The sequence below is a fragment of the Ranitomeya variabilis genome, chromosome 1 (genome assembly GCF_051348905.1).
Source record: "Ranitomeya variabilis isolate aRanVar5 chromosome 1, aRanVar5.hap1, whole genome shotgun sequence".
In the NCBI taxonomy this organism is placed as follows: domain Eukaryota; kingdom Metazoa; phylum Chordata; class Amphibia; order Anura; family Dendrobatidae; genus Ranitomeya; species Ranitomeya variabilis.
The window spans coordinates 195947328-195973810 of record NC_135232.1 but is presented as its reverse complement, the minus strand read 5'-3'; the positions used below and the strand labels follow the sequence as shown (position 1 = coordinate 195973810).

The following is a 26483-nucleotide window of genomic DNA, read 5'->3' as shown; positions in this document are numbered from 1 at the left end:
CACCTTAGACCATGAGAAAGAAGATATCACTCATATTAAAGAATCGCTTAAAACTCTAGAACAGCTACTCTTGAAAGAAATGCGGGATATGTGGGAGGTGGCGACATTAGAACGCTATATCACATATGACTGTATTCCAAGGGGTCTCAAAGTGTTTAAAGCACTCTCAGGTGATATTGGAGATCCAGACACACTTTTACAGTGGAATGCCATGTTTAGATCCTTTTCAAAACAGGCAGTAGAGTTTATTATAGACAAAAGGAGGAAACAACTAATGAGTAGCAAATGTTCAATTTCTAAACTCTTTGAAACCATTAGACCATTTAAGAACCATCCAGAAATCATCAAATTGTCTAATAGCATTCGGATTAGAATTAAGCATAAGGAACAGGAAATTATTGAGAGGAAAAAGAAAAAATTCAGCAGGGATGCTGTTCCTGTATGTACCTTTAGGGACACTCTACTCAATGAATCAGCTTTTGAAACCATTGATCAGATAGCGGGCAGTATTATGGAATCAAGTTCCATTTTAGAGAATTTCTCTATACATCCAACCCCCCCTCCCTCTCCCTCGCCAACCACTCCTTATTTGATTCAGGGCAATACCAGTCCCCCCAGTTCTCCAATTAATACCCAGGAGGTTCAACATTCTCAGGCCACTCTCCCATTCACTTCTACAGCCACTCTCAACCGTTTTCAAATTTTGGCTGACGTTTGCCAGTCACCATTAATCGACATACGTAATTCCCAATTGATGGGGGACAACGAAAAGGGGCCAGCTCTAGAATTGGGGCTAATCAATCTAATCAGGAAACAAGAAGTATTAAACATACTAATAATAATAAAAAACCCACTAAACATACTTTTTTTCGTGCAGTCGGAAAAAAACAAGGAAAAGGGGCTGCAGAGGCGGGAAACTCGCCAAAAAGAAAAAGCCAATAGATACACCTGCTATTAATACCCCTAAAATCTTTAACCTAAGTAAACAACATTTGGGGGCAGATGCTCTATCATTATTACGGAAAGGTCTTAAATATGCTCCGGCAAGTAGATTTAATAAATTTGAGGCCTATATCGGCATCAAATTATTTATGAGAAAATTAGCCATTAAGAGACACTATATTAAAAATCCTCTGGTCAGTAATATGGAACCTGCTCAGAATAGTATTTACGTTTATACTAACCTCAAAAATCCATCAAAATTCCATTCTATTAATGAATATTCAGAACAAATGAACACGTTCCAGACCAACGTAACTGATGAAATTAGAAAAATTAGTGACAAGAAGTGTGGTAAATTCAAATTCAACCTATCTAAGAATGAAAGAAAAGCTATTATCTCTCTACAACATAATAAAGAACTAATTATTCGTCCAGCAGATAAAAGGGGGGGTGGTTATATTGGATAAAGAAGCCTATCATAAGGAAGCACTCCGTTTACTTGGTGATTCCCGTACCTATAGGAAATTAAATAAAAATCCCACTGATGACTACAGTAAAGAAATGAAAATACTTACAAAAAAAGGTCTAGATATGGGTTTTATCAACAAACAAGAGTTTGATTTTATGAATTGTGGACCTCCTAGATTGGCAGTATTTTATTATCTACCGAAAATACATAAGGATGCTAATAATCCGCCCGGTAGACCGATTGTTTCGGGTATTCAATGTCTGACAACCAATATGTCCAAACTTGTGGATTCACATCTACAGCTCATTGTACCATCACTGCCATCACATTTGAAAGATAGTTCGCACATCCTCCAACTCTTACAAAAAGTAAAATGGCAGAAAGAATATATTATGGGTACTTTGGACATAACCTCATTATACACGGTTATCGACCATAAGAAAGGTTGTGAGGCTGCCAAATATTTTTTAAATAAATTGTCCGGAGTTCCTCCAGAACAAACAGAATTTTTAGGCGAACTCATGCAGTTCATTTTAAATCATAATTATTTTTTATATCAGGAGGACTATTACTCCCAGCAATGGGGTACCGCTATGGGGACCAGGTTCACGCCCAGTTATGCTAACCTCTACGTGGGCAGGTGGGAGGAACACCAGATATACCCGGTGGGTTACCTGCGTGCGAACCTGGTCCTCTGGAGGCGTTTTATCGATGATATTATTTTTATCTGGTCTGGTGGCTGGGATACCCTTAATCAGTTTTTAATGGATATAAATAAAAATCAGTATTTTTTAAAGTTCACTTCCACCACCAGTACCACTGAGATTAATTTTTTAGATTTGAAAATTTTTATTGATGATTTTAAAATTCAAACATGTACCTTCACGAAACCCAGTGATACTAACAGCTATATCCCTCTAGACAGCTGTCATCTCCCTAGCTGGCTGCTCAACATCCCGAAAAGCCAGTTTACCAGGATTCACCGTAATTGTTCTAGGCCCCAGGACTTTGAATTAGAAGCATTATCACTAACAGGAAAATTCTTAGAAAAAGGCTATGATAAGAAAATGTTAGAAAAATCAAAGGAAATGGCCCTTACTAAATCGAGAAAGGAGCTAATTAATCCAGCCAGGTGATCTCCGTGCATACAGCCCTCTCCTTCCTAGCTATTGGTATCTAGCTAGGCGATCTCTGAGACAAGTGACATTTATTTATTTATTTAATTATCATACTAGGCTATCTTTTGACATTTTAGTATATACTCTATTTATAAGATATCCATTATCATCATCAGCCTTTCCTTTCTATCTGCTATTGTCCAGCGCGTACCTGTATGCATCTAGGTGTATACTATTATAATTGCTACTTTGTTAACAATATTTGAATGAAATCCTCTAGTTGTTGCCTTCAAGGGTGTGGTGGATGACCCTGCTTATAATATTTGGAGGGATTTGCACTTAGTGCATAGCTTTTATGAGTCTAGAAGTACCACTACATGATAATTTGAGCAAAATTTTGTCTAATACAGGGTCCCTCTTCCATCTAAATTTTGAGAGGTCTTGCTTCCTTCTTAAATTACACAACATTTTCCAATCTTTTTTTTATAAGAAATCCAATTTTTGCTTACTTAAATTACTTTTTTTTTAATTCTTTTAAAATTTTGCCTTCTATACAAGTCATTATATGGGAAAGAATGTTTCTTAACATTTTTTTCCTGTAAGCTTCAATTTTCCTTTTATTTTGAATTTTTTGTTGTTATTTCTTAAAGTGGAGTAAAAGTGTGACACCATTGTTCTCAGTTCAACATTTTCGTCATAGAGTCTACTTGAAAAATGCTTGAATTTTCCATTGACACTTATTGTATTTGTTACTCCAAACGAGCATCTAATCTTTAGGAATTGCACTGTTTGCTTAATGAGCATCCAAGCATTTCAGTGCTCGCTCATCACTAATTACAATTTTCCAGGCGACAAATTGAGAAACGTCAATCAGAGCTTAAAATTTTCATTGCAATAGAGTTTCATGTGCATGTACCTGTAAAAAGCTAGTGTGGAGACTATATCAGGGGTTTTGAACCAGTTTTTTTGCTCAAAAATGTGTGATTTTTTAATATATATTTTACTACTTTAAGTACTCTACTTAAAAAACTGAATGTAATGTTGGTATGGTTAGCTATGCAAATAAGACATATCTAAGGACGTGGCTTCACAAGTGGAATAATAGTTTTAAACCAAAATTATTTTTTTAAAGATGCACTAAATTTTATCAATGATTGCACAACACTTTGATAAATTTGGTGCAAGTAAAAGAACTACAGCCACCAGCATACTGACTTCAAAAATCCCCACATACATGATTTATCTTCAAAATGTATTGTGTTGCAAACAAGTTTGTAACATAAACAAACAGCAGACTTTAAGAATGTGGTGCAGGTAACTATGTTTGTATGTGACGCATTTGTTGTGTACAGGAAAAATAAAGTTATAAAATATCAGAGTTTAGATTCTATGAGGTGACAAATCACAGGATTTCCATTGGGGTTAAGGGGCCTACCTAGAGACTGACCGCTAGCTCCATCTCTCCAATCATATAGACTGATAACTATTAACCCATTAATAAACACCAATACACCTTTTTTATGACCATCATTAAAAGGCCTCAGCCTTTAAATTTCGACAGAAAAAAATTCCACAGGTGTGCACTGTAGTTGACACCCTGCTACATCAGCGACAATTGATTTTAGCACTGATTACATTGCAGCCATTTCACTTCCTTTGATGCCACAGTAATTTGCAGCAAAAGCATCTGAACACTTAATAGAGGACAAGGGCTGCTTCTTTAACACTATCAGGTCCCTACGATCACAATGATGGGTCCCGTTAGCAACTATAGAAACGTGAGGCCAAGTAAATGGCCTCAGGGTACAGTGGCCCTGTTAGGCCACACTATCAGCAAACCCAAATTTTACAGCTCTTAAAACATGGCAATGCAAAAACAATTTAAGCTTTTATAAAATATTGATTTTAGTGTTCAAAAGTAGCAAATACAAAAAGCACATATATAAATATGGTATCACTGTAATCATACTAACCCAAAAAACAAAGCCGTCATCACTTTTATTGCATAGTGAACAGCTTAAAAAAATAAAAACAATACAATATTTACTGGGCTTGATTTATTCTTAGTCCAAAAAAATCTGAATTAGAGGAGATCATAAAAAGCTATGTAACCTAAAATGATACCAATAAAAACTTCAACTCATCTCGCAAAAATCAAACACTCATACAGCTCTGTCTACCACAAAAATATAAAAGTTCTAAGAATATAGAGATGTGAAAACAATTTTTGATAAAAAATTGTTTTTAACGTGTAAAAGTAGTAATACATAAACTATATGTATAAATCTGGTAATGCAGTAATTGTACTGACTGAAGGATAAAGCTATCATTCCACACCGCATCCCGTATGCATTAAGAAAAATAAATAAAATAAAGCAATTCTTGAACTGCTGATTATTTGTTCATTCTGCCTCCTAAAAATCAGTATTAGGTCTCATATAGCAATTTGTTTTTCTTATAAGCAAGAAAAACTGACCAATTAGTTTGATCAGAGTTTGACCGGAGTGCAGTCCCAATGTCAAATGTTTTTTTATACGTGGAGAAAATGTTTGTTTTTTTTAAAGTAGGAAAAGTCAGTTAAGACTGAAGATCCAATGCACAGAGACTTGTAATACGGCAAGGGGTTGGCAGAAGTAGAAACGAAAATACAGCATCAGATTCTTTTGTTAAAAGCCATATCTTTATTATACAAAAATCTATGAAAAAGAAGTTGCAACTTCACCTCAAAAAAATCTTTAAAAGTGTGCAAACACATTTCCGATGACAGTCCTTAATCATTGCAGGTTAAATTGTAAATAGGATGGTGTGTTAAGTCTTATCCTATGAAAACACCTGACTAGGGAAAACTAATATCAATGAGGCCTATATAGCTATCTATATGAATTAAAATTTATAGATAAAATTAACATCAATTATTATTACAGAGCTCTAAGATCTATTCATCATGATATATCAAATCTTGTTGAATATTGGTGCCCAATTGGGATCTTGTCTGTAATATATAGATCCACCAGGTCTCACCTGTCATGACCCAACAGGGGTCGATCCAGTGGACTTCACAACACACACACAACGGGATGGAAAAAGGGAGAGGGAGGCCCTAACAATCGGGAATGAGAGATGGGGCACCTCCTAACACAGCCTGTGCCTATCCCTAAGCTCCCTAATGCCGTATGCAGGTACTTCCACAGCCGTTGTGATATGCCTAGTTTATAGCTTTCACCTCACTAAACCATGGTTAGTGCACTGGCCGGCAATGACTCTAGCCTCACCACTGCTGATGGTGTAAAGACAGGGGAAGTGACAAGCACAAGAAAGACAAAGAGAGAAACAACAAAAACTTAGCTCGAGCAGCGGCTGCAAGCTCCACACAGCTGAGGATATGGAATCAAGTCCTCTAGCAGCTGATACCCTGCTGGCACCAGAAAGCTCCTTACTCCAAGACTGGTCTTCAGAGACAAACTCTATTACCAACAGTCAGCTGATGTGTCATGTGATTATTTAAGGAAGGTGGGTGTGGAGACCACCGTTATCAGCTGACCAGCAACACAGCAGCTACTAGCAAAGAAACTGACATTAACCCTTGCTGGCCTGAAAGAAAAAAGCTACATTTAAATTAAAGCGGAACCAGAGCTGCCACAAATCCAAAAATTAATCGTGACATCACCATTTAATAGTTTGTGTTTGAAGTCTCCTCCTCTAATAGGTTGTTTAATTCTCTCTATCCCAGTCAATTGGAGGGAAGATACATTGCTATTATGTACCTCGGCAAAATGCCTGGACGCTGCCAACAATTTGAATAGTATTTTACTCATGGCATCTGAAAGGTGCCTGATTATGCGGTCTTTCAATGGACCATTAATACACTCTACTATTTGGAGATTACACATAGTGCATATAATGAAGTAAAATTACATTTGTTGTATAACAATTCTTGCAAATATTGATATTGTAAATGCATTTAGGTAAATATTTTCGTATTATTGACCTGTTTCCAAGTGCAAACTATGTGACCACACTTATAAAACCCTTTAAATAGAGGATTGCCATGTCGTCTCAAAGGATGAAGTTTCACTTAGGTATAGCCTGGGGGAGAGAATATCACCAATACTCGGTGCTCTTTTTGCTACAAATCTCACTGGTTGAAAAAGGATTTTACTTTCTTATCCTGATACAATATTGGAATGCAGTTTTTAATAATATTGCTCACAACTCCATACTGAGGGCTAAATGTTGAGATAAAAGTGACCTGGTTATAATTCTTTATTGGTTGTTTTTGAGTTTAGTAACATTAAATCTTGGTTTTTATTGTGAACTACTGTATATGGTTAGCTGTTATGACCCCAATGGCGAGGGTCTCAGAGGAACAAGTAAGTCTGCGACGTACAAAAATCCAGCTCATAGGGCAGTGGTAACTGGGTTGACCATATAACTACTCCTAACGCCAACACTAGAAGTAGCCGGGGAACATGCCTACGTTGGTCGCTAGATGTCTCGCGCCAGCCGGAGGACTAACTACCCCTAGAAGAGGAAAACAAAGACCTCTCTTGCCTCCAGAGAATAGACCCCAAAAGTCGGATACAAGCCCCCCACAAATAATAACGGTGAGGTAAGAGGAAATGACAAACACAGAGATGAACTAGGTTTAGCAAAGAGAGGCCCACTTACTAATAGCAGAATGTAGTAAGATAACTTATATGGTCAACAAAAACACTAACAAAATTCCACACTGGAGATACAAGAACCCCCGAACCGTCTAACGGCCCGGGGGGAGAACTCCAGCCTCCCTAGAGCTTCCAGCAAGGTTAGGATACAGATTATGTACAAGCTGGACAAAAATTCAAACAAAAACAAATAGCAAAAAGCAAGAAAGCAGACTTAGCTTAATTTAGCAGGAACCAGGATCAGTAGACAAGAGCACAACAGATTAGCTCTGATTACAACGTTGCCAGGCATTGAACTGAAGGTCCAGGGAGCTTATATAGCAACACCCCTGACCTAACGACCCAGGTGAGCATACAAGGGATGAATGACATACCCAGAGTCAAATCACTAGTAACCACTAGAGGGAGCCAAAAGGTAAATTCACAACAGTACCCCCCCCCCTTAGTGAGGGGTCACCGAACCCTCACCAAGACCACCAGGGCGATCAGGATGAGCGGCGTGAAAGGCATGAACTAAATCGGCCGCATGCACATCAGAGGCGACCACCCAGGAATTATCCTCCTGACCATAGCCCTTCCACTTGACCAGGTACTGAAGCCTCCGCCTGGAGAGACGAGAATCTAAGATCTTCTCCACCACGTACTCCAACTCGCCCTCAACCAACACCGGAGCAGGAGGCTCAGCAGAAGGAACCACAGGCACAACGTACCGCCGCAACAAGGACCTATGAAATACGTTGTGAATGGCAAACGACACCGGAAGATCCAGGCGAAAGGATACAGGATTAATGATTTCCAATATCTTGTAAGGACCAATGAAGCGAGGCTTAAATTTGGGAGAGGAGACCTTCATAGGAACAAATCGAGAAGACAGCCATACCAAATCCCCAACGCGAAGTCGGGGACCCACACCGCGGCGGCGGTTGGCAAAACGCTGAGCCTTCTCCTGTGACAACTTCAAGTTGTCCACCACATGACTCCAGATCCGCTGCAACCTATCCACCACGGAATCCACCCCAGGACAGTCAGAAGGCTCCACATGTCCCGAGGAAAAACGAGGATGGAAACCAGAGTTGCAGAAAAATGCCGAAACCAAGGTGGCGGAACTAGCCCGATTATTAAGGGCAAATTCAGCCAACGGCAAGAAGGTCACCCAATCATCCTGTAACACCTCAAATAAGCCTCCAGAGTCTGATTAGTTCGCTCCGTTTGTCCGTTAGTCTGGGGATGGAAAGCGGACGAAAACGACAAATCAATGCCCATCCTACCACAAAAGGATCGCCAGAACCTGGAAACAAACTGGGATCCTCTGTCTGACACAATATTCTCAGGAATGCCGTGCAAACGAACCACGTTCTGGAAGAACACAGGAACCAGATCAGAAGAGGAAGGCAGCTTAGGCAAAGGAACCAGATGGACCATCTTGGAGAAACGATCACATATCACCCAGATGACAGACATGCCCTGAGACACCGGAAGATCCGAAATGAAATCCATAGAGATGTGTGTCCAAGGTCTCTTCGGGACAGGAAAGGGCAAGAGCAACCTGCTGGCACGAGAGCAACAAGGCTTAGCTCGGGCACAAGTACCACAGGACTGCACAAATGACCGCACATCCCTTGACAAGGAAGGCCACCAAAAGGACCTGGCCACCAGATCTCTGGTGCCAAAAATTCCCGGGTGCCCTGCCAACACCGAGGAATGAACCTCGGAAATGACTCTGCTGGTCCATCTAGCAGGCACAAACAATCTGTCAGGTGGACAAGAGTCAGGCCTACCAGCCTGAAATCTCTGCAACACACGTCGCAGATCTGGAGAAATAGCAGACACGATAACTCCTTCCTTAAGAATACCCACAGGTTCAGCGACTCCAGGAGCATCAGGCACAAAGCTCCTAGACAGAGCATCGGCCTTCACATTCTTAGAACCTGGTAAATACGAGACCACAAAGTCAAAACGGGAGAAAAACAATGACCAGCGGGCCTGTCTAGGATTCAGGCGTTTAGCAGACTCGAGATACATCAGATTTTTGTGATCAGTCAAGACCACCACACGATGCTTAGCACCCTCGAGCCAATGACGCCACTCCTCAAATGCCCACTTCATGGCCAACAACTCCCGATTGCCCACATCATAATTTCGCTCTGCCGGCGAAAACTTCCTAGAGAAAAAGGCACAAGGCCTCATAGTAGAGCAACCAGGGCCTCTCTGTGACAAAACGGCCCCTGCCCCAATCTCCGAAGCATCCACCTCAACCTGAAAGGGAAGTGAGACGTCAGGCTGGCACAAAACAGGCGCCGAAGTAAATCGGCGTTTCAACTCCTGGAAAGCCTCCACGGCAGCAGGAGCCCAGTTAGCTACATCAGAGCCTTTCTTGGTCATATCCGTCAGCGGTTTAACAACGCTAGAGAAATTTGCGATAAAACGACGGTAGAAGTTAGCAAAACCCAAGAACTTCTGAAGACTCTTAACTGACGAGGGTTGAGTCCAATCATGAATAGCTCGGACCTTGACTGGATCCATCTCCACAGCAGAAGGGGAAAAAATGAACCCCAAAAAGGGAACCTTCTGTACACCAAAGAGACACTTTGAGCCTTTTACAAACAAAGAATTTTCACGCAGAATCTCAAAAACCATCCTGACCTGCTCCACATGCGAGTCCCAATCATCAGAAAAAACCAGAATATCATCCAGATAAACAATCAAAAATTTATCCAGATACTTCCGGAAAATGTCATGCATGAAGGACTGAAAAACTGAAGGGGCATTAGAGAGCCCAAATGGCATCACCAAGTACTCAAAATGACCTTCGGGCGTATTGAATGCGGTTTTCCATTCATCGCCCTGCCTAATGCGCACAAGGTTGTACGCACCACGAAGGTCTATCTTGGTGAACCACTTGGCACCTTTAATCCGGGCAAACAAATCAGACAACAGCGGCAAAGGATACTGAAATTTGACAGTGATCTTATTTAAAAGCCGATAGTCAATACAAGGCCTCAAAGATCCGTCCTTTTTGGCCACAAAAAAGAATCCCGCACCAAGAGGGGAAGAAGAAGGACGGATATGCCCCTTCTCAAGAGACTCTTTGATACATGAACGCATCGCGGTATGTTCAGGTACCGACAGATTAAACAGTCTCCCCTTAGGAAACTTACTGCCAGGAATCAAATCTATTGCACAGTCACATTCCCTATGAGGAGGCAGTGCACTGGACTTAGACTCGCTGAAGACATCCTGATAATCAGACAAATACGCCGGAACTTCCGAAGGCGTAGAAGAAGCAATAGACAAGGGCAGGGAATCTCCATGAATTCCATGGCAGCCCCAACTTGACACTGACATAGCCTTCCAGTCCAAGACTGGATTATGGGTCTGTAACCATGGCAAACCCAAAACAACCAAATCATGCATTTTATGCAGAACAAGAAAACGTATTACCTCCCGATGTTCGGGAGTCATGCACATGGTAACCTGTGTCCAAAACTGCGGTTTATTTTTTGCCAATGGCGTAGAATCAATACCCCTAAGAGGGATAGGATTTTCCAATGGCTCAAGAACAAATCCGCAGCGCTTGGCAAATGACAGATCCATAAGGCTCAGGGCAGCACCTGAGTCCACAAACGCCATGACAGGATACGATGACAGTGAGCAAATCAAAGTTACAGATAGAATAAACTTAGGTTGCAAATTACCAATGGCGACCGGACTAACAACCTTAGTAAGACGTTTAGAGCATGCTGAGATAACATGTGTAGAATCACCACAGTAGTAACACAAGCCATTCTGGCGTCTATGAATTTTCCGCTCATTTCTAGTCAGGATTCTATCACATTGCATTAAATCAGGTGCCTGTTCAGACAACACCATGAGGGAATTTGCGGTCTTGCGCTCCCGCAACCGCCGGTCGATTTGAATAGCCAGGGCCATAGAATCATTCAGACCTGTGGGAATGGGAAAACCCACCATCACATTCTTAATGGCTTCAGAAAGGCCATTTCTAAAATTAGCAGCCAATGCACACTCGTTCCACTGGGTCAGCACGGACCATTTCCGAAATTTTTGGCAATACGCTTCAGCCTCGTCCTGGCCCTGAGACATCGCCAGCAAGGCTTTTTCTGCCTGAATCTCAAGATTGGGTTCCTCATAAAGCAAACCAAGCGCCAGAAAAAACGCATCAATGTCAGCCAATGCCGGATCTCCTGGCGCCAGCGAGAAAGCCCAATCCTGAGGGTCGCCCCGTAAAAAAGAAATAACAATTTTTACTTGCTGAGCGGAGTCTCCAGATGAACAGGGTTTCAGGGACAAAAACAATTTACAATTATTCCTGAAATTTCTAAATTTAAATCGGTCTCCGGAAAACGGTTCAGGAATCGGTATCTTAGGTTCTGACACAGGATTTCTGATAACATACTCTTGTATGCCCTGCACACGAGCAGCAAGCTGATCCACACTTGTAATCAAGGTCTGGACATTCATGTCTGCAGCAAACACAAGCCACTCAGAGGTAAAGGGGAAAAGAAAAAAAAAAATGAGAGAGAGAAAAAAAAAACTCAGAACTTTCTTTCTTATAATCCCGCTTCTGCAATGCATTTAACATTTAATACTGGCCTGGCAAACTGTTATGACCCCAATGGCGAGGGTCTCAGAGGAACAAGTAAGTCTGCGACGTACAAAAATCCAGCTCATAGGGCAGTGGTAACTGGGTTGACCATATAACTACTCCTAACGCCAACACTAGAAGTAGCCGGGGAACATGCCTACGTTGGTCGCTAGATGTCTCGCGCCAGCTGGAGGACTAACTACCCCTAGAAGAGGAAAACAAAGACCTCTCTTGCCTCCAGAGAATAGACCCCAAAAGTCGGATACAAGCCCCCCACAAATAATAACGGTGAGGTAAGAGGAAATGACAAACACAGAGATGAACTAGGTTTAGCAAAGAGAGGCCCACTTACTAATAGCAGAATGTAGTAAGATAACTTATATGGTCAACAAAAACCCTAACAAAATTCCACACTGGAGATACAAGAACCCCCGAACCGTCTAACGGCCCGGGGGGAGAACTCCAGCCTCCCTAGAGCTTCCAGCAAGGTTAGGATACAGATTACGTACAAGCTGGACAAAAATGCAAACAAAAACAAATAGCAAAAAGCAAGAAAGCAGACTTAGCTTAATTTAGCAGGAACCAGGATCAGTAGACAAGAGCACAACAGATTAGCTCTGATTACAACGTTGCCAGGCATTGAACTGAAGGTCCAGGGAGCTTATATAGCAACACCCCTGACCTAACGACCCAGGTGAGCATACAAGGGATGAATGACATACCCAGAGTCAAATCACTAGTAACCACTAGAGGGAGCCAAAAGGTAAATTCACAACAGTTAGCCTTTGTGAGTAGAGCTGAGCGAACCCTAACTGTAAAGTACGGGATTCGTACCGGACACCTAGTGTCCGGTGCCAAACTCCAAGCATGGACTTCTATTGGAAGTCTGTCTTAATGTTCAGCAATCTGGGAGGAGAGAGAGTGATTGTATCCCCATTGACTTCTATTGGGTTCGAGTTCTGGTTCAAGTTCGGGTACAGTTCTGGTACCCGAACCGAACTTTGGACTAAAGTTTGGTCGAACCCGACGAATCCGAACATCCAGGGGTCTGTTCATCCCTACTTGTGAGCATCCATTTGGGATATTTTCATTGTCCTAATCTCTTATTTAGGCTACAGTCACATTATCAGTATTTGGTCAGTATTTTCTCTCAGTATTTGTAAGCAAAAACCAGGTGAGGAACAATCAGTGAAAAAGTGTAAAAGAAATAAGTGCACCACTTCTGCAATTTTAACCCACTCTTGGTGTTGGCTTACAAATACTGAGATAAAATGCTGACTAAATACTGATAGAGTTACCCTAGACTTACACTGACAAGCAAAAGGATAATAATGTTTTGAAATTTTGACTTTCAGGCTCTGTATCTTACCATTCACTACTGCTTTGAATGTGAGACTACCATCATTTATAGACAATCATCTAGGCTATCTCATACATACTGTATATTTGACTTACAACTATTTAGCATATAATTAGTTATGCAGATTTTTGTCATGTCACTGAATTTTTACTGTTTTGCCCCTGGTGGTGGAAAAATCTTTTTATTTCTGTATACTACAAAATACAACCTGTTCTTACATTTCCTAATAGCTCAGTGTGTTATTAGGTCAATTCCCAAGCAAAAGGTTACTGGTTCGAATCAAAGGAGAAGATTTTACAAGAAAAAAGAAACTGCATTATCCAGCTCATCAATTGTGGTCTCTCAGCCAAGAAAGTTACCAAGCTGCATTACATGAGTGCCATGACATTTGGAAGATACAAAATGAAGTCTTTCCATCCATTCAAAAGCCAAGTAGTGGATATACAGGCAAAATATCGGAGTCAACAAGTTGGCACATCACAAAGTCAACAAAAATGGCAGTGGAGGTGGCCATCATGCTTCATAATAGTGAGATTACAAACGTCCTTGCAAGTACCATGCAACACATGTTACACAAGCCTGGAATGGTGTCACGGAAAAAGATGAAAAAGCCGACTTCAATATTATCATAAGAAGCACCAGCTTGAGTTTGCTAAAAAGGATGAAATGTGAACAGTAGAAGATTAGAAACAGATGATTTGGAGCGATGAGATAAAAGTCAATAGACTAGGTAATGATGGGTGAAAATGGGTCCAGAAGAAACGAGAAAAAAGGGCTAACGAACTGAGAAATTGAAAGAAATGTGAAGTTTGGTGGAGGAAGCATGATAATATGGGGTTGTTTCACAGCCATAAATGTTTAATACTTGACCAGGACCAATAGTAGTCTCAATGCTGACCTATATGTGAGTATCCTCACAGTTAGTTAGGACACTCGAGTACTATGGGTATAAAACTGACAACATAGTGTTCTAGCAGGCAACAACCCAAAACATTTGTCGAGATTGAGATGAAGAAATAGTTCAATGACAATGAAGTAGAGGTGCCAGATAGGCCTCCATAGTCCCGAGACCTCGACAAATCAAACATCTGTGGGTACAGTTGAAGAAAAAACTGTATTCATACCTGAGTGAGTATACCAGTATGTACCAACTTTAGGAAAGTGTAGAAGAGACCTGAGATCTGAGATCAAATTCTGGTTGAGACATGCTTGAATGTGATTATGCCCAGAAGAATACAAAAATATTTAGAATTGAGAGTCCTCAATTCAAGGATACCTTTTAATGGCTATCTGAAAAGATGGTAACAAATTGCAAGCTTTCGAGATTACACCGGTCTCTTCATCAGTCATTTTCTATCTATATATATCTATATATATATTATATAATATATGTATATATCTTTCCTGTAGCAGAAGAATGTGTTTAAAGCCAAATGTGGATCTACAAAATACTGGCAAAATAATAACAAGTAAAATTTAGATTTTTAGGAGAAAAATAGTAACAATGCAGTGTAAATCTTCCTGGCTTTATGATCTTTCACAAAGACAGGTCAAATAGAAAAAGGGGAGTAGGTAGGAGTGATATGAAAGCAAGTATGGCAATTAGAGAGGAAGTTGAAACTATGTGAATGGAATTACATTGGTAGCTAAAAGCTGAGAAAGTAATTTTTGGTGTAATGTAAAAAAAATCCGAAATCACTGCTGATTAGGAGTTTTGCTGCATAGTCACCTGGTGCAGGCTGCACAGACTACTGCAGACTATTTTGGCTAACTAAGTATTGATTGAGGTTATTGTACTACTTCAACTGTGATGAGGAAAACATTTCTTGCTGCAGGATTATATTATGGGCCAGTATGACAAAGATCTGACAAGAGGCAATGCTCAGATCAATCTGGTCATTCCTACCAATGCAGAGCTTGATGGAAATGTCACTGGTCATGAAAATATTAGTACAAGTGATCACAATACAATTTCCTTTTGGTAGGAAGGTCCAAAACACTGAAATGTAAAAAGTCCACTTTCCCAAGTTTAAGGCTACACTTCAGGATATTGACAGGAAGCAGCTACTGCCAGATAGCAACAGTGATACAAGTGATAAACATGAGTACTTTAAGTCTATATTTGTCAATACTGCAAAATATATTCCTAGTATAGAATTCCTAGTATTCCAAGTATAGACGACAAAAATTATGCTTCTCATGGCTTACACCTGCAGTAAGGAAGGTTATTAATGGCGAAAAAGGGTATTTAGAAAATATAAATTAAAGGATTTAACTTAGGGCATTTAAAAAAATATAAACAGCTGAATATAATCTATAAAAAAGTAATCAAATCAGCTAAAAGAGAAATCCCAAGGCATCTGTCTGTCTGTAACTTCCGTAACGGAAATCCTGGGTCGCTGATTGGTCGCGGCCAGCCAGCCGCGACCAATTAGCAAGATTAGGGAGGGAGTTAAACATCGCTTCACTTTTTACTATTGATGCTGCCTATGCAGCATCAATAGTAAAAACATAGAATGTTAACAATAATAAAAAAAACAACAAAACATACTCTCACCTTCCGAAGTCCGCCGCAGCCTTTCCCACTCATCGCGCTCCGGTCCCAAGAATGCATTGCGGCAATGACTCGAGATCACATAGCGGTCTCGCGAGATGATGACGTAGTGGTCTCGCGAGACCGCTACATCATCATGGGTTATTGCCGAAAGGCATAACTGGGAATGGAGCGTCGCGAGGAGAATAGGTAAAGGCCTCGGCTGGATCCGGGGGCTGACGGAAGGTGAGTATATAACTATTTTTTATTTTGTTTTTTTTTAACAGGGATATGGTTCCCGGATTGCTATATACTACGTGGGTTGTGTTATTTACTACATGGCCTGTGTTACATACTGCGTGGCCTGTGCTATATACTACGTGCCTGTGCAATATAGTACGTGGCTGTGTTATATACTGTGTGGGCTGTGCTATATGCTACGTGGGCTGTGTTATATACTATGTTGCTGTGCTATATACTGTGTGGCTGTGCTATATACTACCCAGCCTGTGCAATCTACTACGTGGGCTGTGCTATATACTATGCGCGTGTGCAATATAGTACATGGCTCTGTTATATACTGCGTGGGCTGTGCTATATACTATGTGGGCTGTGTTATATACTACATGGCTGTGCTATATACTATGTGGCTGTGCAATATACTATGTGGCTGTGCTATATACTACGTGGCTGTGTTATATACTGCATGGGTTGTGTTATATACTGCATGGGCTGTGCAATATACTACATGGGCTGTGCTATATACTACGTGGCCTGTGCTATATACTATGTGGCTGTGTGATATACTGCATGGGCTGTGTGATATACTGCATGGGCTGTGTTATATACTGCGTGGGCTGTGTTATATACTGTGTGGGCTGTGCAATATACTACATGGCTATGCTATATACTACGTGGGCTGTAGTAGTGGGCTGTAATAAAAATATGCTTGTTTGGTATCTCCATAATCATATTGACCTGTAGAATCAAATTACCACATCATTTTTACCATATAGTGAACATTGTAAATAAGAAAACCAACAAAAAACAATTGTGGAATTGCACTTTTTTCGTAGTTTTGCTGCACTTGGAATTTTTTTCCTGCTTTTCAAAAGTACAACTCATTCGGCAAAAAAGAAAAGCAATGTAAATGGAATTATAAGAAAGTTATGGTTCTTGGAAGAAGAAGAGGAAAAAATTAAACTCCTAAAATAGAAAATAGCCATGTCAGGAAGGGGTTAAGGTCAAACTATATATTACCAAACTCTATGAATTCCTTATGAACAGATATCCAATGTCGAAGGTTTACATGCTGTTATCATTTGCCTTTACCTTGTTATAAGAACTGCAGCATCTACTGCTGAATATTCATCGCCCCAGCTTGTAGACATCTCCGTGTGGACATCATTCTTCTTTCCAAATTCATCAAGTTGCCATTTACAAAAGCTTTCCAACATTTTTTCTCCATGGTGTCCTATATACATATCTGCCTATAAAAGATGAAATTATGATAAGTTAGGAAATGATTTTTCCTGCTCATTTTGAACAGAATATTAGTTCTGTTTGAACTATTTTTACGACTCCAGACCTCAGCATTCTTAAAAATGTTAACTAATATTGATTTAATCAACATGCAGGATCCCTCTATCTATAACTATTCCTGCAAGATTATCTTGCAATTGTGTAAAGATGTCTTTGAACTGAGCATAGGATTTTTTTTTACGTTATGGTATGGTATGATGAATGGCAGGATGGATCTTTTGACACAAAAATAATTTTATAGAATATTTATTGTAAAAATATTTTAGATTGCTACTTACTGGTGTTTCATGAAGAAGAATCAGTTTTGTAACCCGGAGATTCATTTGTATTCCAAGACTTTTGTGCTGAAAAAGATTATATACCTAGAGAAGAAAATATTAAAGAAAAAAAAAAATTATCACAATGTGATCTGTATGTTTTTTCAGCTTGTATATGTGTGTATGGATGGGGAAAAAGGAATAAATTAATACTAAACACCTTTGTTCATGACTTATCTGTCATGAAGCCAAAAGATCGAGCATATCAGAATTCAACATGCCCTATCCTTTCTTCCCCCATACTCATCTGTTGAGGGAGACTCGGAATGCATATAGTTAGACATCTGGAGTCATTTTCAGTTTCGAGTGGACATATATTTTAATTATTTGTCTACTCTGGACTTAATATATATATATATATATACTATAATTTTTTGCTGACACGTTTAGCACTTTACAAACAGTGGATGAGTAAGAGTAATTTAGGAACTTCTCAAAGCAATATACTGTAAGTATATATATATAAATACTTACCATGTTGAGAATAGTAAGAATAAATTTTCTTGTTGCCTCTGACCCATGGTAAGAAACCATGGCAGGGTCGGCAACCACCACAGTTTCTATGTTATATTCTTGTCTTTGTTTGAATGAGTATCGTTTTCCTCTTCCTGTTTCAGTTCCTTTATAGGTTTTTGTCTTTCTTTTATCTAGAAAATAAATAGTGCAATTTTGAATATCTATAGAATAAATTACCGTATGTACAATATATCTTCATTAACCAGTCCTGGACCAGTTTGGGTTTTTACAGACATGCACTTTAAATGGTTTTAAAACATCTTTCCTGTTTGGATAATCAAATAAATTTTGCCTTTTTTGTATATATGGGACTTAATTGTTATGTTTGCTATTTTTTTCATCGATATACGGGAAAAAATGTAACGAAAAATTGGAAATACGAGCACTTGCACTTTTTTGTTTTTTTGAGTAATTATTATTTCATTAGCTTCACACTCTATGTCCCACACAAGGTCATAAAACACTTTTTTTGGGGGGGATTTTAACATATTAAGATATTCTATCTATTGACCAATTACCATATAATTGGGGCTGGTATATTTGCCCCAGTTACGCTAGTTTCACATTTGGGGATGGAGGGCTGCGTACGTCCTCCATGAAGCTCTGCCTACGTGCGTACCCTATCTTTACTATTAGGTACACAGGCCATGCCAATGTATGCAGATGCCTCCGCATGCGTCGTTTTGACGGTGCGGCGACCGCACCAAATTGCAACTCTTTGCGTTCGGCGCAGGTCGCCGCACCGTCAAAACAACACATGCAGAGGCATTCGCATACATCGGCATGGCCTGAGTACCTAATGGTAAAGATACGGTATGCATGTCGCATGCCGACGTAGGCGGAGCTGATCAGAGTAGGTGTGGTGGTGGGCGGAGCTTCTTGGAGGATGTATGCAGCCCTCGATCCGCAAACGTGAAACTAGCCTTACAGAGTAAATTTAGCCTTCTGGCCAGTTCAGTCGATATAGTAATCAGAACAGCCAGAATGGTAATAAACCATCTCTGCCTTCTCTGTAGGGAGTTCGACTTTGTCTGAAAGGGGGCTCCCTGTTCCTACTACTGCACAATCTTGTGCAACCAGCTTACTCTGCATTGATGTTTTATGGAATCATGTAGAGCAAGGTGTGGACTGCTAGAATATCTAACCCCTTCACCCCGGAGCCTGTTTTCACTTTCATGACTAGGCCAAACTTTACAATTTATGATGTAATAAGTGGAACGCTTCAACTGAGCTCACTGAATCTGAGACCGTTTATTCATGACATATTGCACATAAATGATTATTGTAAAATTTGTTGAATATGACTTACGTTCATTTGTGAAAAAAACGGAAATTTGACTAAGATTTAGAAAATTTAGCAATTTTCAGACTTTTAATTTTTATGTCCTGAAAACAGAGAGTTGTCACACAAAACAGTTGATAAATAACTAATAACTAAATAACTAATAAATATTTCTCACATGTCTACTTTACATCAGCACAGTTTTTGAAACTTTTTTTTCTTTTTTTGTTAGGAAGTTCGAAAGATTAAAATTTGACCAGCGATTTCTGTCTATGTGACAGAAAATATAAAAAAGTGACACCATTCAAAAAATTGCACCCCTCAAGGTATGCAAAACCACATTTAAGAAATTTATTAACCCTTCAGGTTCCCTTCGCAGGAACTGAAGCAACGTGGAAGAAAAAAACTAATATTTAACTTTTTTCACAAAAAATGTATTTACTTTAAACCCATTTTTAGATTTTTACAAAGATAATAAGAGAAAATAAAAAAGAAAATTTGTTGTGCAATTTCTTCTGAGCATGTCAATACTTAATTTGTGGGGGAAACTACTATTTCAGTGCATGGCAGGGATTGGAAGGGAAAGAGTACTGTTTGACTTTCTGAGTGCAAATGTGCTGGAATCGTTAGCGGAGTCCATGTTATGGTTGGAGAGCCTCTGATGTGCCTAAAGAATGGAATCCCCCCACAAGTGACTCAATTTTGGAAAGCAGACCCCTCAAGTAGCTTAGCTAGGTGTGTGATGAGCACCTTGAACTCCCAGGTGCTTCACAGAAGTTTATAACATTAGGCGGTGAAAATATTAAAAAATCACATTTTTAATAGTGATGAGCGAATAAACTCGTTGCTCGGGTTTTCCCGAGCACGCTCGGGTGATCTCCGAGTATTTGTTAGTGTTTGGAGATTTCGTTTTTGTTGATTCAGCTGCTTGATTTACAGCTAGTAGCCAGCCTAAGTACATGTGGGGGTTGCCTGGTTGCTAGGAAATCCCTACATGTAATCAAGCTGTCTAGTAGTCGCAAATCATCTAGCTGCAGCAAGGAAAACATAATCTCTGAACACTAACAAATACTCGGAGACCACCCGAGCGTGCTCGGGAAAACCCGAGCAACCAGTATATTCGCTCATCACTAATTTTTACCTCAAAAATGTTCTTTTAGCCCCAATTTTTTGTATTCACAAGGGTAACAGGAGAAAATGGACCATAAAAATACTTGCACAATTTCTCCTGAGTATGCAGACGCCCAATATATGTGGAAAAACTACTGCATGGATGGAATGATCTGTGGGTATCATGTTGCGTTTAGAGAGCCACTGATGTGCCTAAACAGTGGAAAAACCCCACCACTGACCCTATTTTGGAAACTAGACCCCTCAAGTAATTTATCTAGATGTGTGGTGAGTAGTGTTGAGTAGGGTTGAGCGACTTTTATTTTTATAGGATCGGGTCGGGTTTCACGAAACCCGACTTTCTCAAAAGTCGGGTCGAGTGAAATCGGACGATCCTATAAAAAAGTCAGGGTCGGGGTCGGCCGAAACACGAAACCCAATGCAGTGCAATGGGATACTCTGGTTCCCAGGGTCTGAAGGAGAGGAAACTCTCCTTCAGGCCCTGGGATCCATATTAATGTGTAAAATAAAGAATCAAAATAAAAAATATTGATATACTCACCCTCGGACGCGCCCTGGTACTAACCGGCAGCCTTCCTTCCTAAGAATGAGCGTGTGAATGACCTGCGGTGACTTCGCGGCTTGTGATTGGTCGCGTGAGCGGTCACATGGGCGGTCATGCGACCAATCACAAGCCGCGACGTCATCTAAGGTCCTTCATGGCATTCCTATTAGGTATATACTCACCCTCGGACGCGCCCTGCTTCTTTCCGGCAGCCTTCCTTCCTAAGAATGAGCGCGTGAAGGACCTTAGATGACGTCACGGCTTGTGATTGGTCGCGTGACCGCCCATGTGACCGCTCGCGCGACCAATCACAAGCCGCGACGTCACCGCAGGTCATTCACGCGCTCATTCTTAGGAAGGAAGGCTGCCGGTTAGTACCAGGGCGCGTCCGAGGGTGAGTATATCAATATTTTTTATTTTGATTCTTTATTTTACACTTAAATATGGATTCCGATACCGATTCCCGATATCGCAAACATATCGGTACTCGATATCGGAATTCCGATACCAGATTCAGAAGATCGCCGACCTCATGGCCGACCCCACACAGGGGTCGGGTCGGGTTTCATGAAACCCGACTTTGCCAAAAGTCGGCGACTTCTGAAAATGGCCGACCCGTTTCGCTCAACCCTAGTGTTGAGCATCCTGATACCGCAAGTATTGGGTATCGGCCGATATTTGCGGTATCGGAATTCCGATACGAGTTCTGATATTTTCCGTATATCGGATACCGGAATCGGAAGTTCCCAGAATTCAAACTGCCCGAATTCAGCCAATGAGGACTGATTAGAACTGTGGGCACATCCTGTTCTGCATGGTGGGCATGTAACTCCTGGCATGGCTGTGATTGGCTGCTGAAATGATGTCATGCTGCAGTTTAAAAGTCGCTGGCGCCATTTTGGGCTCACTCTGCTGTGAATTCAGTTAGGGACAGCATGCTGTGTTCTGACTGAGGGCCAGTTTAGAGATAGCGATTTGCTTCATTGTGCTTTACCCAGGCTAGTTTAGCAACCGCTGTGTGAGAACCTTGCTTTTGCCTTGCAGCGCTGTTCACAGCTGTCTGCAAGGTCTCTGTGTGAGTGCACATCACTATGTAGTCTGTGTGCAGTCACAGCTGGTTGTATTCAGCTCAGGGTGCGTCACTACCTCATACCGTTTTATCCTTTTTTGCTATTAGTGCAGCCTGCTGCACTTTTTTCCAATATTTCCTATTAGTGGCTTTCCACCCGTGTCCAGCTACATTGTGGAAAAACACTACATAGGATTACATAGAGGAGCTTTCTTTGGCCTTGCAGCGCCGTTTACGGCTGTCTGCACGGTCTCTGTGTGAGTGTACATCGCTCTGTAGTCTGTCCGCAGCTACAGATGGTTGCAGTAAGCTCAGATTGCGTCACTGCCTCATACTGTTAAATCCATTGTCCTTTTTTGCAATTAGTGCAGCCTGCTTCACATTTTTTCAAATATTTCCTATTAGTGGCTTTCCACCCGTATCCAGCTAAATTGTGGAAAAACACTACATAGGATTACATAGAGGAGCTTTTTTTGGCCTTGCAGCGCCGTTTACGGCTGTCTGCACGGTCTCCGTGTGAGTGCACATCGCTCTGTAGTCTGTCCGCAGCCACAGCCGGTTGCAGTAAGCTCAGGGTGCATCACTGCCTCATACCGTTAAATCCATTGTTCTTTTTTGCAATTAGTGCAGCCTGCTTCACATTATTTCAAATATTTCCTATTAGTGGCTTTCCACCCGTATCCAGCTAAATTGTGGAAAAACACTACATAGGATTACATTGAGGAGCTTTTTTTGGCCTTGCAGAGCCGTTTACGGCTGTCTGCATGGTCTCTGTGTGAGTGCACATCGCTCTGTAGTCATTTCTGCAAAAAAAATAAAAAATAAAAATAAAGTTTACCAAACACACCACTTTACAGTTGTGTAGGCCACACTAGCTCATATTAACGTCTAGTCCACACTTTAGAAAATTAGTGTTTCTTATATCTGTTAGGAGCTGTTCAGGAATAAGCACACTAAGCCCTTAGTACTTTTCTGCTTATCTTTATCAGTCAACCAAGATGAAGAAGGCAGAGAGTAAGGCACATGGGCGTGAGTGTGGGCGCAGAGCAGGGAGAGGACGTGGGGATTCTGTGCCTGCTGCGGGCACTGGTGACTCATCATCACCCAGTTTCAGCAGGGAACAGTCCTTCATGTGCAGCTTTGTAGGAGATCACCGTACACCGCTGCTGCGTGAAGAACAAATTGAAGCCGTTGTCGGATGGATGGCAGCTAACACATCGACTTCAATTAGTGCCACATCCTCTCAGTCACAGAGCACTGGAGAGCACCCATCTGTCTCTTCACCACCTGCCAAATTGCCCAGGCAGTCAGAGAGCCCAGGATAGGAGCCATCTCTACTTCTGTTCTCTGAATCTCTTGGCTTGGAAACAGGGGGCCAGCCAAGCAGCATTGGAGAAATGGAAGAAGAGGCAGTGTGCAGTGATGCCCAACAGCTTAGTCTCTCTGACTCTGAAGAGGCGGGTGGGCCAGTGCCTCCGGTCACCACATCGCAGTACGCATCTGATGATGAGACTCAGGTGCCACTTTCTGGTGCGTACTGTGCTGCCGAGACTACCCAGGAGGAGCAGTTGGTGGCAGAGGGTAGTGTAGATGATGAGGTCCTTGACCCATCGTGGCGTGAGTTACAGGAAGGTGGTGGGAGCAACTCTGAGGAAGAGATTCCCCGAATGGGCCAAAGAGGGAGAGGGAGGGGGATGACTGCAGTTCCTGTAGCCTCCACTTCGGCACCTGTTAGGAGCATGCCTCTTCCAAAAGCCAAAACGGGGGCTCCCAAGACTTGCAGTGCCTGGTCCATTTTTGACACAGTTGCAGATGACATTTGCTTTGTCAAATGCAAGGCGTGTCATCAGAAAGTCAAAAGAGGGAAAATATCAGCAACCTCAATACCACAAATATGTGGAAACATGTGCGGACCAAGCACGCGGTGGAGTTACAAAAACACACTGAAGACCTAGGTCAACCAACAGCGGCACCTACCACCTCTTCAGCTCGTGTTGTTGCCTCTTCCTGCAGCTCACACACAGCTGGTTCGGCTTCCTCACAGGATCGCCATGGAAGAACCTCTGGCACTGTTGTCCAGAGACCCACAGTAATTCCACCCGCAGCACCACGTTCCAAGTCATCCTCACACTCCCAGCCCAGTCTACAGCCATCGGTAGCACAGGCATTGGGAGAAATGGCGGCCACTCTCAGCAAACCACCCCCGAGCACAGGCTCTGAATGCTGGCATTGCAAAACTACTGTCTCTTGAAATGCTGTCTTTCAGGCTGGTGGAGACAGACAGCTTCCGTAACTTGATGGCATTGGCAGTCCCACAATACAATGTGCCCAGCCGCTTTTATTTCAGCAGGCAAGCCGACCCTGCCCTGCACAAGCATGTGGAGGGACACATAAAACACGCGCTACTGAACGCCGTCAGTAGCAAGGTCCACCTCACCACCGATGTGTGGACCAGTCACCATGGACAGGGGCGATACCTTTCCCTCACTGCCCATTGGGTTAATGTTGTTGAGCCGGGTACAGATCGTGCGAGTGGCGCAGGACGTGTTCTGCCAACTCCAAGAATTGCAGTAATCCAGTCTGTCCGCATTGACTCCTCCACATGCACAAGTTCCTCAGAATCATCGCTGCAAGAGCCGTCACAGTCCACCTCCACATGGACCCGTGAACGTTTACCTGTTACGACCAACATGAGCACAACTGTAGCCAAACGTCAACAGGCCGTCTTGAAATTAATTTCTTTGAGGAATCGAAGCCACACAGCGCAGGAGCTCTGGTATGCCATCAAGCAGGAGAGCGACGTGTTGTTTGTGCCAGCGAATCTCCAGCAAGGCATGTGTCATGATTCCAATGGCAGGGAATCACCAAAAGGGCAAGCACAAAAATAGGACAAGCTCTAGGGTGATGGAACCTGAGCTGACCGCGATCCTGAACTTAACACAAACACTATCAGCAGCCGGGGAACGTACCTACGGGGACTCTAGATGTCTCGCGCCAGCCGGAGAACTAACTTCCACTAGAAGATGAAAAAGCAGACCTCTCTTGCCTCCTAGAGAAATACCCCAAAGGGATAGCAGCCCCCCACACATAATGACGGTGAATTAAGAGGAAGGCACATACGCAGGTATGAAAACAGTTTTAGCAAAATGAGGCCCGCTACAGCTAGATAGCAGAAGGATACAAAAGAGATCTAGGCGGTCAGCGAAAAACCCTTTCTTCAAAAAACCATCCTGAAATTACTGGGACCCATGTGCCAACTCATGGTACATGGGGAGTAATTTCAGCCCACTAGAGCAACCAGCAGCAAAGATTCATATGTATGCAAGCTGGACTAAAAACATGATAAGGCAGAACACAAAAAACAGGAAAATCAGAACTTAGCTTGTCCAGCAGATTATAAGAGCAGGTAGCAGAGGCAAACAGAGACACTCTGATTACATTGATAGCCGGCAAGGGAATGACAGGAAAGCCAGGTTAAATAGGAAACACCCAGCCTATGATGGACAGGTGGAAACCAGAGACCGCAACCCACCAAAGTCACCCAGTACCACTTGTAACCACCAGAGGGAGCCCAAAAACAGAATCCACAACAGGCATGGTAGTGTGTGACAATGGCCGAAATCTGGTGGCAGCTCTGGCCCTCCCTAGGCAACCTCACTCACATCCCATGTCTGGCACATGTGCTCAACTTGGTCGTGCAGAGTTTTTTGAGGGACTATCCGGACCTTGATGCACTACTGCACAAGGTCCGCCTAGAGTGTGCTCACTTGCGGCGTTCCAGCATGGCAAGATCGCGCATTACAGCTCTGCAGCGCCGATTCCGCCTTCCGGAACATCGCATCATATGTGACCTACCCACCAGGTGGAATTCCACGTTACATATGTTGGAGCGGTTGTGTGAGCAGCAGACAGCAGTAATGGAGTACCAGCTGCATCAGGTGCAAAGAAGTCACACTCCGCGCCGTTCAGACTTCACAACCACTGAGTGGGCCACTATGAAGGACGTCTGCCAGGTTTTGCATTCCTTCGATGATTCCACGTGGATGGCGAGTGCAGATGATGCACTAGTCAGCATGACTGTCCCCCTTATCTGCCTGCTTCAACAAACACTGCAAGCGCTAAGGGATGATGTTGTGGAAGAGGTGGAGGATGAGAAGTCACCAATTCCATCAGCTTCTGGACAGTCAGCGCTACGTGGTTCCTCACAAAGGCCTAGGCAGAGGACACTTTGTGAGGAGGATGAGGAGGAGTCAATGGAGGAGGAAGACATCGGTCCAGAGGGGGGAGTTACACAATTCTCCAGTAGTCAGTGTGTAGAGCGAGGGTGGGGTGATGCAGAGCAGGCAGAGATCACGCCTCAAGCAGGGGACAGCGTTTCTTGGCCAGTTGGCAG

The 26483-nt window shown here is 42.1% G+C and overlaps 1 protein-coding gene across 1 annotated transcript in view; it reads right to left on the bottom strand.

Moving 5' to 3' along the window:
- The window catches only part of LOC143793911 (A disintegrin and metalloproteinase with thrombospondin motifs 19-like), a 326064-nt gene that overhangs the window by 189889 nt on the left and 109692 nt on the right, over window positions 1-26483 (bottom strand). The window contains exons 4-6 of the mRNA XM_077280850.1: window positions 18023-18195; window positions 17510-17593; window positions 17022-17179 (exon numbers count right to left, since the gene is read on the bottom strand). Of these exons, the coding sequence (XP_077136965.1) occupies window positions 17022-17179; window positions 17510-17593; window positions 18023-18195 (415 nt within the window). The remainder of the gene's footprint in view (window positions 1-17021; window positions 17180-17509; window positions 17594-18022; window positions 18196-26483) is intronic.